General features: G+C 40.8%; 1 protein-coding gene across 1 annotated transcript in view; it reads left to right on the plus strand.

The window, feature by feature from the left end:
• LOC120994864 (acetylserotonin O-methyltransferase-like) overlaps positions 1-15,734 on the plus strand; it is a 193,832-nt gene extending 178,098 nt beyond the window's left edge. Inside the window, exon 8 of the mRNA XM_040423731.1 lies at positions 15,332-15,734. Within this exon, the coding sequence (XP_040279665.1) occupies positions 15,332-15,543 (212 nt within the window). The 3' untranslated portion in view covers positions 15,544-15,734. The remainder of the gene's footprint in view (positions 1-15,331) is intronic.
• Positions 15,735-16,451: the final 717 nt, after the last annotated feature.

Consider the following 16,451-nt stretch of genomic DNA (forward strand, 5'->3'; position numbering starts at 1 on the left):
TTCCCTATTCACACATATACCTGCTCAAGCCTGGCAGGCGCAGCTGCATTATTTAATAGTGTGGTGTGGTAATGGTTAATGGCATTTTGGCGAAGACACAGCCACCTAATCCTATCTGAGGGGTCTGTATTACTGGAGTTATTTCATCTGTGTGTGTGAGCTACCGCCGGATCTCAGCATCTTCCCTATTCACACATATACCTGCTCAAGCCTGGCAGGCATATGTGTGAATAGAGAAGATGCTGAGATCTGGCTGTAGCTCACACACACAGATGAAATAACTCCAGTCTCCTCCACTTGTCCACTACACTAGTCTCCAGAGTGACTCCAGTTACAGTACTCCAGTCTCCACATTTCTGCACTGACTGCCGCTTCCGCCTGCCGCTTCGGTCGGAGACTCAGTCAGACTCAGTCCCACTCCCCAGCCAGCCCTCACCTCAGCCACTTGAAGTTGAACCAACCGAACTGTACCCCGTACTGCGCATGCGCCGCCCGCCGAGCCAGCCAGCCACCGACACTCCAGCAGCTCAACTTGCAGCTTCCTAGTACGTGCAGCTCCTAGTCTGCAACCACGCCACCTCCACTTCCGGCAAACCGCCGCCCAGACTGCCTCTCTACCTCCGCCGACTCTGACCGCCCCCTATCACAGCGCCACGCCCGGCCCACTCGCCACATTTTTTTTTTTTTTTTTTTTATCCTCAGTTAGCGGCGGGCCCCCAGTGGCGTAAGGCCCCATAGCCATTGCTATGGTATACGCCACTGCAAAGAACGGACACCATCTGAATATACCAAGCTCCTTACAGACTCTGGCTTCAGGGACATTAAAGTCAAAGCAACCGAAAAGTTGTTTGGTGCAATACTGCGAAGAAAGTAGATCCAAGTGTCATTGTCTTGCGAAACTGACTACAGTTTATTACAAATTAGTCATTTATTATGTTAATGCTGCATCAATATCACAAGTAATCCTATTTTATACTTTCACGCTTGGCTTTCTAGACTGAAACATATGCTAAACTTTCTAATGTCTTTTCATTGCATTAAAATAACTGATAGATGTGTTTTAAGCTGGATTTCTTCACGTATAAATAAATAAATAAATATCCATTAAATGTCGCTATTGTTTTAAATTGTAGATCATACATAACTATTCAGCAACAGATTGGATGGGTAGATGGATGCAAAAAATAAGGAAAAGACACTTAAGTCCGAAGTACTCGGACGAGCAGGAACTCAGAGGAGAACCAACACCAGCACTTTCACAAAAAGAAAGGAGCTATCAACCGCATGGCATGATGGATGAGACCAGACTAAATAGAATTAGAATGACCACTTAAAGGGAACCTGTCATCAACTTTATGCTACCCATACTAACGGCAGCATAAATTTGAGACAGGTGAGTTGATTTCCGGGGTCTGTCATGTTCGAGAACCAACATCACAATCATTGCAGACTGGGCCTGGAAAAGAGTCACGGTCACCTCAGAAGAGTCATGGTTATTCATAAATTCCTGCTCTCCCTACCCAACTGCTGATGATTGACAGTCCTCTACGGTCTAGTTTTCTCCCTTTCTCTCTAGGAGAGAACTGCTAATCATCAGCAGATGGGCGGGGAGAGCAGCAGATTATGAATAACCATGACTCTTCTCAGGTAGATTTGACTCTTCTCAAGTCCTGGGCTGTAATGATTATGATGCTGGTTCTCAGCAACCACTTACTTATAGCTCATGAGTGACACACTTCTGAAATCAGCATTTCTGTCACTATTTTATGCTGCCCTCAGTAAGGTCAGCATAAAGTTGATGACAGGTTCTCTTTAAGCTACACCTGAGACAAGAGGTGTGGTCATACCCAGCAACAACACAGAAACAAGTGAAACCAAAGAGGCTGTCAGATCACATAACATGCAGCCAGTCTCTTAGATCTTCTGACCCCTGTCACGGGAGGGCCACTAGTGCTCATTATTCTGTATGGGGGCCACTCTGGGTCATTATATGGTGTGGGAGCCACAGGGGTACATGTAAATGTAAAAAAATGCCACAAAGGGTCCACTGATATTTATCGCCCAAGGGCCCACATGAACCTGGAGCCGGCCCTGACCACAGGGGTCAGTATTAGGCCGTATTCTCTTCAATATATTTATTAATGATCTTGTAGAAGGTCTGCACAGTAAAATATAAATTTTTGCAGATGACAATAATAAACTGTATAAAGTAATTAACACGGAAGAGGACAGTATACTGCTACAGATGGATCTGGATAGATTGGAGGCTTGGGCAGAGAAGTGGCAAATGAGGTTTAACACTGACAAATGTAAAGTTATGCACATGGGAAGGGAAAATACAAGTCCCCAGTATATACTAAGGGTACGACCACACAGTCAGGTTTCTGCATGTAGTTTTGGAAACCAAAAGTGGAAAAGCCACAAGGGACGCAGAACTCCAATGCAGAAAAGTAGTTTTATTCACACAATATGGGACAGCAACGTTTCAGCTTGAAAATGGCTGCATTGAGCACCTGAAACGTTGTTGTCCCACATTGGGTGAATAAAACTACTTTTCTGCATTAGAGTGTCTCCTCCCTCGCTTTTTTAGGACTGGTGAGAGTTTAGATCTGATCTCCCTGGAGGCATGCATCGCTCTCCTATTTTCTTTTTCTATCTTTGATTTTTTTTTTCATAGTGTTGGTTCAAGTGTTGCTTATTCCTATGATGCTATGTTAAGTTTGCAATTAACGTTCAGATGGGTGTTACCAGTCTGGGAGTGTCCCTGCACAGTCTGACACTGTAAAATCACATATATTTTTCTGGCTAACACAGTACCACACTATTTTTTGTTATACTGTACACTAAAAAAAAAAAACATGCAAAGCTGAAAAAATGACGAAAATATATTTACCAGCCATTTTTACAGAAAACCCCCATAAAACAAAGCAAGCACCATAAAAAAATTAAACAAAAAAACAAAGAAAAAGGCCAATTTGTATATGTATTTTTATAAATTTTTTTATTGAAAATTTTTATTGTTTTCAATTTTTTCAAAGCATTGTACATTTTCCAATAGTTAAAGCGTACAACAATACCAGTGACATAAGCATAAGCGAAAATCACCCAATGTAAGGTGTCACAAATAACAATAAGAAACCAAAGGGCGGTTAAGCCCAACTTGACAGGTATCAGCAAGAAGTGTAAGCTTAGCAGCAAAGTCAGGTTAAGCATAAAGGTGCGAAAATAAAGTTAACAATTCTATGATATAGGTGTAAGGGCGGGGAAGGAGGAAGAGGATGGAGGGGAATGGTAAGGATTGTTAAGAATTTGCTATCTGAGGAGGTGTACTAGGGGGGGGTTATGAAAAATAGCCACAAGAATTATATATCTAGGAAAAGTTCCTGTAACGTTTCCAAGGAGTCCAAGTTTTTAGGAAAGAAGGTCTGGAATGTGCTTCCCAATGAGAAATTTCCTCTAATCTGTATATTTGGTCCACTTTATTTGTCCAGTGTTCAATACTGGGGATTTCAGAAGATAGGCAGTGGGTAGGTAAAAGTAATCTAGCCGCTGCCAAAAGGAGGGTAAAGAGGGATTTTTTATGAAGGCCCAGGCCCTCCATCCCTAGAGATAACAGGGTCAATTCAGGGGAGCAAGGGAGGGACGACTCACATATCTGGTTACATAATTTGGTGATTGCGTGCCACCATGGGTTAATCTTTTCGCATGTCCACCAAATATGTAAGAAGGTTCCTTTGGTTTTATGGCATCTCCAACACAAATCAGTGGCTGTTGTACTATACCTATAGGTTTTATCTGGGGTTCTATACCATTGCATAAGAATCTTGTAGCTGTTTTCTTGGATTCTTATGCACCTAGATAATTTATGTGGTAGGATTAAAATTCTTGAAGTTTCTTGAGGGGTCAGTGATCTTTGTAGATCTTTTTCCCACTTGCCCACTATTGCTGGTTTAACAAAGGAAGTAGGGGATTTCAGGTGTTTATAAATTGTGGAGATAGATTTAGGAGGGAATCTCTTATTGCTTAGCATTTCCACTAACCATCTAGTTTCCTCTGATACATGGGGATTTTTAGCCCTACTGAGTAATTGAGTCTTAAGGAAGTGTAACAGGGTGGGATTATGAATTTGTGTCCCCAAGAGTTTGCATATTTCTGAGTCAGAAATAATACACCCATCTGTATCTAAGAATTGGGCTATGGAGATCAATGAGGACCTAATGAGCAACGGGCAGCTTTCTCTCAGTTCTTTGGGTGCCAGGTTAATTATGTCTTTTATGAGCATAAGTGAAGTGAGAGGTATTGGAACTCCATTGATGGACGAGAAACCCCCCCAGACCCTTAAAGTGCTACGTACAATAGGGTTAGGTATTGAGGAATGGGTCGGGGGCAGTCTGTCAGCCAGCAACAGGGCTCGGGGAGAGGAGGGAAGGAGAGCAGTCTCTAATGTGAGCCAGGATTTATGTATGGGCTCCCTAATCCAATCAATAGCTCTAGAGAGCTGAAAGGCTTGCATGTAAGATTTAGGATCGGGGAGACCAATACCTCCTCTAGTTCTAGGTTTAGTTAAGCTATCAAAGGAGATACAGGGGCTTTTACCTTGCCAAATAAATTTACGGACATGCTTGTTTAGAGAAGTAAAATATGAATTGGGGATATTAATAGGGAGAACTTGCATCATATATGTAAGTTTTGGCATGATCAGTGACATAAAGATGTTCTTCCTTCCAAACCATGAGAGATAGGGAGAATCCAGGGAGTCCATTTGAGCTATCATAGAGGCTAAGAGGGGTTTATAGTTTAGTTGAAATAGATCAGGCAGATGGGAGGACAGTTTAATATCTAGATAAGTTAGTTGTTGGGTTTGCCAATTGAAAGGGGAGTTAATTTGGAGGGAGGCAAGACTGGCGGAGGAAAGGCCTATATGTAAGACTTGGGACTTGGAAGGATTGACCTTAAAATTGGAAAGGGAGCCAAAGAGGTCAAGTATTGAGAGAATCCTGGGCATAGATCTCTGTGGATTAGTGGTGATGATCAGTAGATCATCAGCAAAAGCTGCCAATTTAAACTCTTGTTTCTCCACTATGAGGCCCTTAACTTCATCGTCTTGCCTAAGGGCTTGAAGGAGGGATTCCATTACAAGGACAAAGATGAGTGGAGAGAGGGGGCATCCTTGCCTCGTTCCATTTCTAATGGGGAAAAGGGAGGAAAGAAGTCTGTTTACTGACACGGATGCCGAGGAGCAGGTGTACATGGAGAATATAGAGTTGATATATTGCTCAGGAATTTGGAATTTCGCCAGGGCTAATCTGATATAAGTCCAGTCCACTCTATCAAATGCTTTCTCGGCGTCCGTGCCAAGCAAAACCAGAGGGTAAGATTTATGTGAGGCATAGAACAGGGCATCTAAAATTTTCGTGGTGTTATCCTTGCCTTCCCTGCCTTTAACAAAACCCACCTGATCAGGTCGAATAAGTTCAGGGAGTAAGCTTTGGAGCCTAGTGGCCAGCATTTTTGCTAAAAGTTTAAGATCTACATTAAGTAAGGAAATTGGGCGATAGTTAGAGCAGACCGAGAGGTCCTTACCATCTTTGGGAATTATCGTAATGACTGCTTTAGTCATGTCAGAGGAGAGTGGTATATTGGCCAATGAGAGATTGCAGATACGAAGTAAGTGGGGTAGTAGAATACTTTGAAAGGATGAATAGTAAGTTATAGGGAGACCATCGGGGCCAGGGCATTTGCCTCTGGGGGTAGCTTTAATTGCAGTGATTAGTTCCGGGATAGTGAACGGTTTGGTCAGGGATTTTTGTTGTGCCGAATTTAATGTTGGGAGGTTAAGGGTCTCCAAAAATGAATTGATATTGCTCTCTCTGCTTAAGGAGGGATCAGGGAGGTTAGAGGCTGGAAGATTGTATAGGGATTTGTAAAATAGTCTAAATTGTTCAGCTATTTCTTCTGCTTTGAATAATTGAACACCCTGGGGGGATTTAATGGACTGAACGTAGCGGGAGTCCCTTCTCTGTTTAATACGGCTCATAACATATTTTGAAGCTTTATTTCCATGAGCGTAGATCTTCTGCTGAGCAGACAGGAAAAATTTAGCTGAACGCTCATTCAGAAGGTTCTTCAGCTGAGTTCTAAGAGAAGAGAGTTCCGCAAGTCTCTGTGCCACCAAACTTTGTTTATGGGCCTTTTCCACCTGGTGGATTTGTAAAAGCAGGGTGTTGAGTTTCTTCTCTGATTCTTTCTTTAAGAAAGAGCACAGGCTGATCAATCTACCACGTATATAGGCTTTATGAGCGATCCAGATAGCTTGAGGACTTACTTCAGGGGTGTTGTTAATTATGAAGTATTCTTCTAAGTAAGAGGATATTTGGGCAGTATGTTTCGTGTTACTCAGTAGGGATTCATTAAATCTCCAATTAGGTTGTCTATCACTTTTTATTTCTGGGGATATAGTACAAAAAATTGGAGAGTGGTCTGATAGGGTTATGTCTCCGATTTTGGGTGCAGTACAGTATTGTAGCTTCTCCTTTGGGACTAGGATGTAATCAATTCTGCTATATGAATTATTCGGGGGCGAATAAAAAGAGTAATCTATTAAATCTGGGTTGTGGCAACGCCATACATCTATAATTCCCAGGTTGTGTAGTGTAGTATGTATTAGTTTGAGATTTTTTGCGGGGATAGGGGATTTCTTAGATGATGTATCTATTAGAGGGTTGAAAGCAATATTAAAGTCTCCAGCGACAAGCAGGAAGCCCTCTCTATGCTGCTCTATTAACCCCTTAAGGACCGGGCTCATTTTCACCTTAAGGACCAGGCCATTTTTTGCAAATCTGACCAGTGTCACTTTAAGTGCTCATAACTTTAAAACGCTTTGACTTATCCAGGCCATTCTGAGATTGTTTTTTCGTCACATATTGTACTTCATGACACTGGTAAAATGAAGTCAAAAAAATTATTTTTTTTGCACAAAAAAATACCTAATTTACCAAAAATTTGAAAAAAATTAGCAAATTTCAAAGTTTCAGTTTCTCTACTTCTGTAATACATAGTAATACCCCAAAAAATTGTGATGACTTTACATTCCCCATATGTCTACTTCATGTTTGAATTGTTTTGGGAATGATATTTTATTTTTTGGGGATGTTATAAGGCTTAGAAGTTTAGAAGCAAATCTTGAAATTTTTCAGAAATTTACAAAAACTCAATTTTTAGCGACCAGTTCAGGTCTGAAGTCACTTTGCGAGGCTTACATAATAGAAACCACTCAAAAATGACCCCATCTAAGAAACTACACCCCTCAAGGTATTCAAAACTGATTTTGCATACATTGTTAACCCTTTAGGTGTTGCACAAGAGTTATTGGCAAATGGGGAGGAAATTTGAGAATTTCATATTTTTGTCAAATTTTTCATTTTAACCCATTTTTTCCACTAACAAAGCAAGGGTTAACAGCCAAACAAGATTGTATCTTTATTGCCCTGACTCTGCCGTTTACAGAAACACCCAATATGTGGCCGTAAACTACTGTACGGCCACACAGCGGGGCGTAGAGTGAAAGGTGCACCATATGGTTTTTGGAAGGCTGATTTTTATGGACTGGTTTTTTGACACCATGTCCCATTTGAAGCCCCCTGATGCACCCCTAGAGGAGAAACTCCCTAAAAGTGACCCCATCTAAGAAACTACACCCCTCAAGGTATTCAAAACTGATTTTACATACGTCGTTAACCCTTTAGGTGTTGCACAAGAGTTATTGGCAAATGGGGATGAAATTTGAGAATTTCATTTTTTTGCCTAATTTTCAATTTTAACCTATTTTTTCCACTAACAAAGCAAGGGTTAATAGCCAAACAAGATTGTATCTTTATTGCCCTGACTCTGCCGTTTACAGAAACACCCCATATGTGGCCGTAAACTACTGTACGGGCACACAGTAGGGCGTAGAGTGAAAGGTGCGCGGTTTGGTTTTTGGAAGCCAGATTTTGCTGGACTGGTTTTTTGACACCATGTCCCATTTGAAGCCCCCCTGATGCACCCCTAGAGTAGAAACTCCATAAAAGTGACCCCATCTAAGAAACTACACCCCTCAAGCTATTCAAAACTGATTTTACAAACTTTGTTAACCCTTTAGGTGTTGCACAAGATTTAATGGAAAATAGAGACACAATTTCAAAATTTCACATTTTTGGCAGATTTTCCATTTTAATATTTTTTTTCCAGTTACAAAGCAAGGGTTAACAGCCAAACAAAACTCAATATTTATGGCCCTAATTCTGTAGTTTACAGAAACACCCCATATGTGGTCGTAAACCGCTGTACGGGCACACGGCAGGGCGCAGAAGGAAAGGAATTCCATACGGTTTTTGGAAGGCAGGTTTTGCTGGACTGTTTTTTTTGACACCATGTCCCATTTGAAGCCCCCCTGATGCACCCCTAGAGTAAAAACTCCAAAAAAGTGACTCCATTTTAGAAACTACGGGATAGGGTGGCAGTTTTGTTGGTACTAGTTTAGGGTACATATGATTTTTGGTTGCTCTATATTACACTTTTTGTGCAGCAAGGTAACAAGAAATAGCTTTTTTGGCACGTTTTTCTTTTTTGTTATTTACAACATTCATCTGACAGGTTAGATTATGTGGTATTTTTATAGAGCAGGTTGTCGCTGACGCGGCGATACCTAATATGTATACATTTTTTTTTATTTATGTAAGTTTTATACAATAACTTCATTTTTAAAACCAAAAAAATGTTTTAGTGTCTCCATATTCTAAGAGCCATAGTTTTTTCAGTTTTTGGGCGATTATCTTGAGTAGGGTCTCATTTTTTGCGGGATGAGATGACGGTTTGATTGGCACTATTTTGGGGTGCATATGATTTTTTGATCGCTTGCTATTACACTTTTTGTGACGTAAGATGGCAAAAAATGGCTTTTTTTACACTGTTTTTATTTTTATTTTTTTACGGTGGTCATCTGAGGGGTTAGGTCATGTGATATTTTTATAGAGCCGGTCGATACGGACGCGGCGATACCTAATATGTATACTTTTTTTTTATTTATGTAAGTTTTACAGAATGAGTTCATTTTTGAAAAAAAAAAAATCATGTTTTAGTGTCTCCATAGTCTAAGAGCCATAGTTTTTTCAGCTTTTGGGCGATTATCTTGAGTAGGGTCTCATTTTTTGCGGGATGAGATGACGGTTTGATTGGTACTATTTTGGCGTACATGCGACTTTTTTGATCACTTTTATTACCTTTTTTGGGAAGTAAGGTGGGCAAAATTTCAATTTTCTCATAGTTTTTATTTTTTTATTTTTATGGCGTTCACCGTGCGGGGAAAGTAACATGACCATTTTATAGATCAGGTCGTTACGGACGCGGCGATACCTAATATGTGTAGTTTATTTTATTTTTTTAATTTTTATTCAGTGATAAATGTTTTTTTTTTTATCTTAACTTTTTTCACTTTTTTTTTACATTTTTGTGACCCAGACCCACTTGGTTCTTGAAGATCCAGTGGGTCTGGTGTCTGTATAATACAGTACAGAACAATATATATTGTTCTGTACTGTATTTTACTTACACTGAACAGATCTGTGCTTTTAGCATAGATCTGTTCAGCACCATGGACAGCAGGACGCCTGAGCAGGCGTCCTGTTGCCATGGGAACCCTCCCCGTCTGCTCAGAACTTCGCAGACGGGGAAGGGTAAGGACGGGGCTGAGGGGGGCTCTCTGGGGGCTCTCTCCCTCTCCATCGGGGGGCTGCAAAGCCACAGCAGCCCCTCGATGGAGAGGGAGGGAGCTCCCTGACCGATGACAGTTAACTTTTTCCATACAGCGGTCCGTACGGACCGCGGTATGGAAAGGGTTAAACGGCTGACATCTTCACAGATGTCAGCCGTTTATACCAGGGTGCCAGCAATGTGCTGGCACCCTGGTATAACCACTAGAAGCCAACGATCGTTCATGGGGAGGCGGGCGGGGGATCGCGATCCCGCCTGCCGCACCGCCCGCCTCCCGCAACGCCCCCACCGCCTGCGACACCCCCCCCCCGCACCACCCTCCGGCATAAAATCGTGCAGGGGTGCAGGGGGGGGTGAAAAATAATGATTTTAGCCACTCTAAAGTTTCTGATCCCCGCGGTCAGGGACCGCGGCGATCAGAAACTGCAAAAAGCGCAGCAAACCGCAGGTCTGAATTGACCTGCGGTTTGCTGCGATCGCCGATACGGGGGGGTCAAATGACCCCCCCCTGCATTGTTACGGGATGCCGGCTGAATGATTTCAGCCGAAATCCCGTTCCAATTAACCCCTGGGGCGCCGGAATACAGATTTTAAGTCAGGACGTACCGGTACGTCCTGGGTCCTTAAGGACTCGGAAAATAGGGCGTACCGGTACGTCCTAGGTCCTTAAGGGGTTAAAGAAAATATATTATTAAGCCAGATAAGTTGGTCAGTATTTGGAGCATAAATATTCACAAATGTGAACATAGACTGTCCTACCAGGCCTTTAAGGATTAAATATCGACCCTCTGGATCCTGGATATGAGACTTGTATTGAAATGGAAGGCCTCTGCGGAAACCTATGCTGACTCCCCTCGAGGCTGCACCCCCGGCTCCACAATGATACCAGGAAGGGAATCTGGAAAAGGAAAGATTAGGATAGTTCTTATGTTTAAAATGTGTCTCTTGGAGAAATACCACTGAGCATTTTTCCTTGTGTAGGAGAGATAAGATCTGGCACCTTTTTGAAGGGGATCTCAGCCCTTTAACATTATATGAGGCTAATTTAAAATCCGCCATAGTATTTTAGTAGGATGGGAAGACCACATGCCGTAGGTGATAATATAATTAAATAGTTGGCAAACCAGATATATCGTGAAGCGGAGAGTGCAGCCACGAGAGGACCCACAAGACGCCCCTCTCCTCAGATTTTTCCCTCCATTATCCTTCTCCCCCGCCGGGGGATTCTGCTCACATATTGAAAAGGATGTAGAATTGTTTCTTAAATACCTGTCAAGGTAAGAACAAATATAACAAGAACCAAAAAATTTAAATAAAAACAATGAGAGGTTAAGTATCATCCTGACAAGGGAGGGCGTATACACACTCTGTCAGAGATAACAGAACCAGTAAGGGGGGAAAGGGTATTTTACCCAGAAGCACTTTCCCTCTAGGTCAGTAATAGTACCAAAACATATTGAGATTAAGTGGTAATAGTAGTGGGTGAAGGATGGGGATCCTTTTGATAGTTACATCAGTTTTCAGATCCGGGTGATGGTTAAGAAAAGAAGGCTATATCTGTAGTTATTCAGCCAAGATGAAGAAGACAGCCTGGAATATTTAAAAGAAAGAGAAGAAAAGGAAAATATGTAGGTAAGGTGGTTCATTTGACTTTCTCAATGTAGTAGATCCTAAGTAAATGGGAAAAGATAGATGTAAAAACAAAGTAAATTTAGTTACAGCATGACTATCCTGGCATTCAAACAGATGGGAAAACTCAGAAGAGAAATCCCTACTGTCTCTACGTCTGTTACTCAGTGAAGAGCAAGGCCCGAAAATATAGCGGACCCAGCTCCACACCAAGCACATAGCATGTAGTCACAACATTAAGCTTAAAATAGAGGCTCAGCTGTATAACGTCCCATCAGTCGATTTTCTTGGTCACCTAAATCATAAAAAGAATTTTGTATATGTATTTTTAATATACACAGTCGAGTCACATTTTTATGAGCATCAGCTAATATCCATAGTAAACGCGAGGAACAGCAAAGGCAGCAGCTAGACAGGCGAGGAGTAACTCAATAAGATCCATGTAGGTTATCACAGGTGTGGACTGCAGTGCACTCTACATAGTGAACACTAGTGATGAGCGGCAGGGGTCATATTCGAATTCGCGATATTTCGCAAATATTTCATAGAATATTCATCGAATATTCGCAAATTCGAATATTCGTTATATTCTACGATTTTTTCTCTCAAAAAATCGGCAAGGTAATGATCGTGTAATATGCGAATTTTCGTATTCGAATTTTCGCTTTTTTTGCTAATTTTTTACTTTTAGACAAAGAATATTATAGTACTATATTAGCTAAATTGCTCTATATTTGTTTTTTTCGAATATTCGCTATATTGCTATAACTTCTTTTTTTTCGAATATTCGTAATATTATAAAACAAGAATATATAGCAATATAGCGAATATTCGAAAAAAAAACAAATATAGAGCAATTTAGCTAATCTAGTGCTATAATCTTCTTTGTCTAATAGTTGTAATTTTTTTCTCATCTGAAGTTCAGAGTGGAAAAAAATTACAACTATATTCGTTTTTTTTTCGAATATTCGCTATATTGCTAAAACAAGAATACATAGCAATATAGCGAATATTCGGAAAAAAAAGAATATAGAGCAAAATTCGCAAACAACACAGTACACTGCTCAAAAAAATAAAGGGAACACAAAAATAACACATCCTAGATCTGAGTTAATTAAATATTCTTCTGAAATACTTTGTTCTTTACATAGTTGAATGCGCTGACAACAAAATCACACAAAAATAAAAAAATGGAAATCAAATTTTTCAACCCATGGAGGTCTGGATTTGGAGTCACACTCAAAATTAAAGTGGAAAAACACACTACAGGCTGATCCAACTTTGATGTAATGTCCTTAAAACAAGTCAAAATGAGGCTCAGTAGTGTGTGGCCTCCACGTGCCTGTATGACCTCCCTACAACACCTGTGCATGCTCCTGATGAGGTGGCGGACGGTCTGCTGAGGGATCTCCTTCCAGACCTGGACTAAAGCATCTGCCAACTCCTGGACAGTCTGTGGTGCAACGTGACGACGGTGGATAGACCGTCAAACGTCCACCAGTAATGGTGTGGGGTGCCATTTCTTTGGAAGGCCGCACGGCCCTCCATGTGCTCGCCAGAGGTAGCCTGACTGCCATTAGGTACCGAGATGAGATCCTCAGACCCCTTGTGAGATCATATGCTGGTCTCATGAACTAAATTCCACAGAGATTTAGCTAAAGTTCTTGTCATCTGTATTCAGGATCATAATCCCTGACAAGTAGAGAGGAGGAGGAGGCAACTCTTTACCTCAGTGTTGTAAAGTAACTTGTCCTCATGTGTGATCAGTACAGGTTTTGTGTTAATTAATGGGACAGCGCCCATTTTGTTTCCCCTGATGATCACTCCCCAGACAAAATGAGCCATTATAAGTAACGAAAGGTATTTGAGAATATGTTTATAATAAAGTAATATTTAAGTATTTTCATTTTCTTAATTCCCGGAGAACCCCTTTAAGCCCATGGATGCACTGCTGAGGGATTCTGAGGAAAACATTCTCCATTCCCATTTCTTTCAGGCAGTGACATATGCAGTATTGAAGGGATGTGTTCATAGGTTTAAATATATAGGAGATACTACTAATTAATTGCGCCCTACTGTATAGATACCAAATATTTCATATGGTAAACTACAAAGTACTAATGCAGTGTACTCCAAATCAACACCAACATTTCAGAAATAAATTCAGAAAGTGAAATAATACTTTCACATGGGGTCCATTTAACCACTTCCAGACACTGCTTTTACTTTCCTGACACGGCCTAATTTTGCAAATCTGACCTGTCACTCTATGTGGTAATAACTTTTGAATGCCTTAACTTATTCAACCGATTTTGAGACTGTTTGAGATTCTGTTTGTTTTAGGTTCACAGATTTTTTCAAAAAGTTTGGTTCAGATCCATATCAATTCTACCTCCAATTTCCCTGAAAATTGGTATATAACACCCTCTAGTCTCCTAGGACTCAGATTTCTGTTTTTTAAAGATTTTCTCTTTTTCTATGATTTATTTTTTTGCTTTTCTCCCCAAGCTCTTGAACGCAATGACAGCAATAGCAAATAATGTCAAAGTGACACTGATATACATAGCTATGGGTAGATGCGTGGTTGACAGTGTTAACAAAGAGTGTATTAAAAACACACTGCGATGCTGCATGCATAATGATTTTTCATATTCCAAAACTTCCAAAAAGTGTCCCTTATAAGGGGCAGATGGTGGTTAAACACACACGGTGCAATGGGAAAAGAACAGAGGCTTGTAGGGGAACCAAGCATCCAGAACTTATGCCTTAACAAGGTCCCAAGATACTGCCCTGGTTGCACCCCAGAAAAATTGAATTTAGGCAAAGTTTTGCACCACATTTAGGCCTCTTTCACACGACCGTTTTTTTTTCTGTTTATGGGCTGTTTTTTGCGTTCCGTATACGGTCCTTATACGGAAACATTAATTTCAATGGTTCCGCAAAAAAAAAAAAAACAGAATGTACTCCGTATACATTCCGTTTCCGTGTTTCCATTTTTCCGTTCCGTTGAAAGATTGAACATGTCCTATTATTGCCCGCAAATCAAATTCCGTGGCTCCATTCAAGTCAAAGGTTCCGCAAAAAAAACAGAACACATACGGAAATGCATCCATATGTCTTCTGTATCCTTTCCATTTTTGCATAACTATCTATTGAAAATGTTAAAAACTCACTGAAAAAAGTGGCCTAAACAGGTGAAAATGCTCCAAACCCAGACACTGTGGCGTGTCTATAACCGGGGGAGCAATTCCTCCGCATGCGGTCCGCAGACAACGGCAATCCTCAGCAAAAAATGTGTACAATGGAGGATGCCGGTGTGGACCGCATGCACCACAAGAACATCTTACACAAAATGATACATTGTGCAGATGAAAAAATATACATACACAATTCACTGAAAAAAATGCACCAAAATGATACGCAACTGACAATACTAGCTAATTCCTCAGGCCAATGTTAAAAGCTAAGTACTTTGCCAATATCTTCCAGTCAGGAACATATCACAGTGTCTCAGCACGCATGGTGTCCTACCACTAAACTGCCCGTGGTGTGTGAACAGGGTCTGAACAGTGCAATTGAAAATGTTATGCCCAGCCCAATTTTTTCTATGTAATTACTGTATACTGTACTATATGCCATACGGAAAAACGGAACAGAAACAGAAATAATGGAACAACGGCTCAGTGAAAAACGGACCGGAAAACACTGAGAAAGCCCGACACTTACACAACACATCTCCAAATGCGTTCATAAATCAGACCAGACCCAAAACTTAATCCAGACCCCAGAAGAGGACCATAAATTAAACCAGACCTTTAAATTGATCACACTCCAGATCATGAGACAGGCCAGAAAATAAAAACCACAAAGAAGAAAATCAGAACGTCGCATGGATCTTTCTTACATGTGTGACAAATAATCACCATTGTTTTTTTTTCTTGGTAATCATTAGGTGGTGGAGTGCTGATAGTTGAACTCCTTCTAAATGAAGACAAAAGTGGCCCGGTGTTTTCCCAGTTGTACTCACTATACATGTTGGTCCAGGCAGAAGGCAAAGAACGGACACCATCTGAATATACCAAGCTCCTTACAGACTCTGGCTTCAGGGACATTAAAGTCAAAGTAACCGAAAAGTTGTTTGGTGCAATACTGGGAAGAAAGTAGATCCAAGTGTCATTGTCTTGCGAAACTGACTACAGTTTATTACAAATTAGTCATTTATTATGTTAATGCTGCATCAATATCACAAGTAATGCTATTTTATACTTTCACGCTTGGCTTTTTAGACTGAAACATATGCTAAACTTTCTAATGTCTTTTCATTGCATTAAAATAACTGATAGATGTGTTTTAAGCTGGATTTCTTCACGTTTAAAAAAATAAAAAAATATCCACTAAATGTCACTATTGTATTAAATTGTAGATCATACATAACTATTCAGCAACAGATTGGATGGGTAGATGGATGCAAGAAATAAGGAAAAGACACTTAAGTCCGAAGTACTCGGACGAGCAGGAACTCAGAGGAGAACCAACCCCAGCACTTTCACAACAAGAAAGGAGCTATCAACCGCATGGCATGATGGATGAGAATAGACTAAATAGAATTAGAAAGACCACTTAAAGGGAAACTGTCATCAACTTTATGCTACCCATACTAACAGAGGCATAAATTTGAGACAGGTGAGTTGATTTCCGGGGTCTGTCATGTCCGAGAACCAACATCACAATTATTGCAGACTGGGCCTGGAAAAGAGTCACGGTCACCTGAAAAGAGTCATGGTTATTCATAAATTCCTGCTCTCCCTACCCAACTGCTGATGATTGACAGTCCTCTACCTAGTTTTCTCCCTTTCTCTCTAGGAGAGAACTGCCAATCTTCAGCAGATGGGCGGGGAGAGCAGCAGATTATGAATAACCATATTACTCTTCTCAGGTAGATTTGACTCTTTTCAAGGCCTGTGCAGTAATGATTATGATGCTGGTTCTCAGCAACCACTTACTTATAGCTCATGAGTGACACACTGCTGAGATCAGCATTTCTGTCACTATTTTATGCTGCCCTCAGTAAG

Source organism: Bufo bufo, chromosome 3 (assembly GCF_905171765.1).
Source record: "Bufo bufo chromosome 3, aBufBuf1.1, whole genome shotgun sequence".
NCBI classification, from domain to species: Eukaryota; Metazoa; Chordata; class Amphibia; order Anura; family Bufonidae; genus Bufo; species Bufo bufo.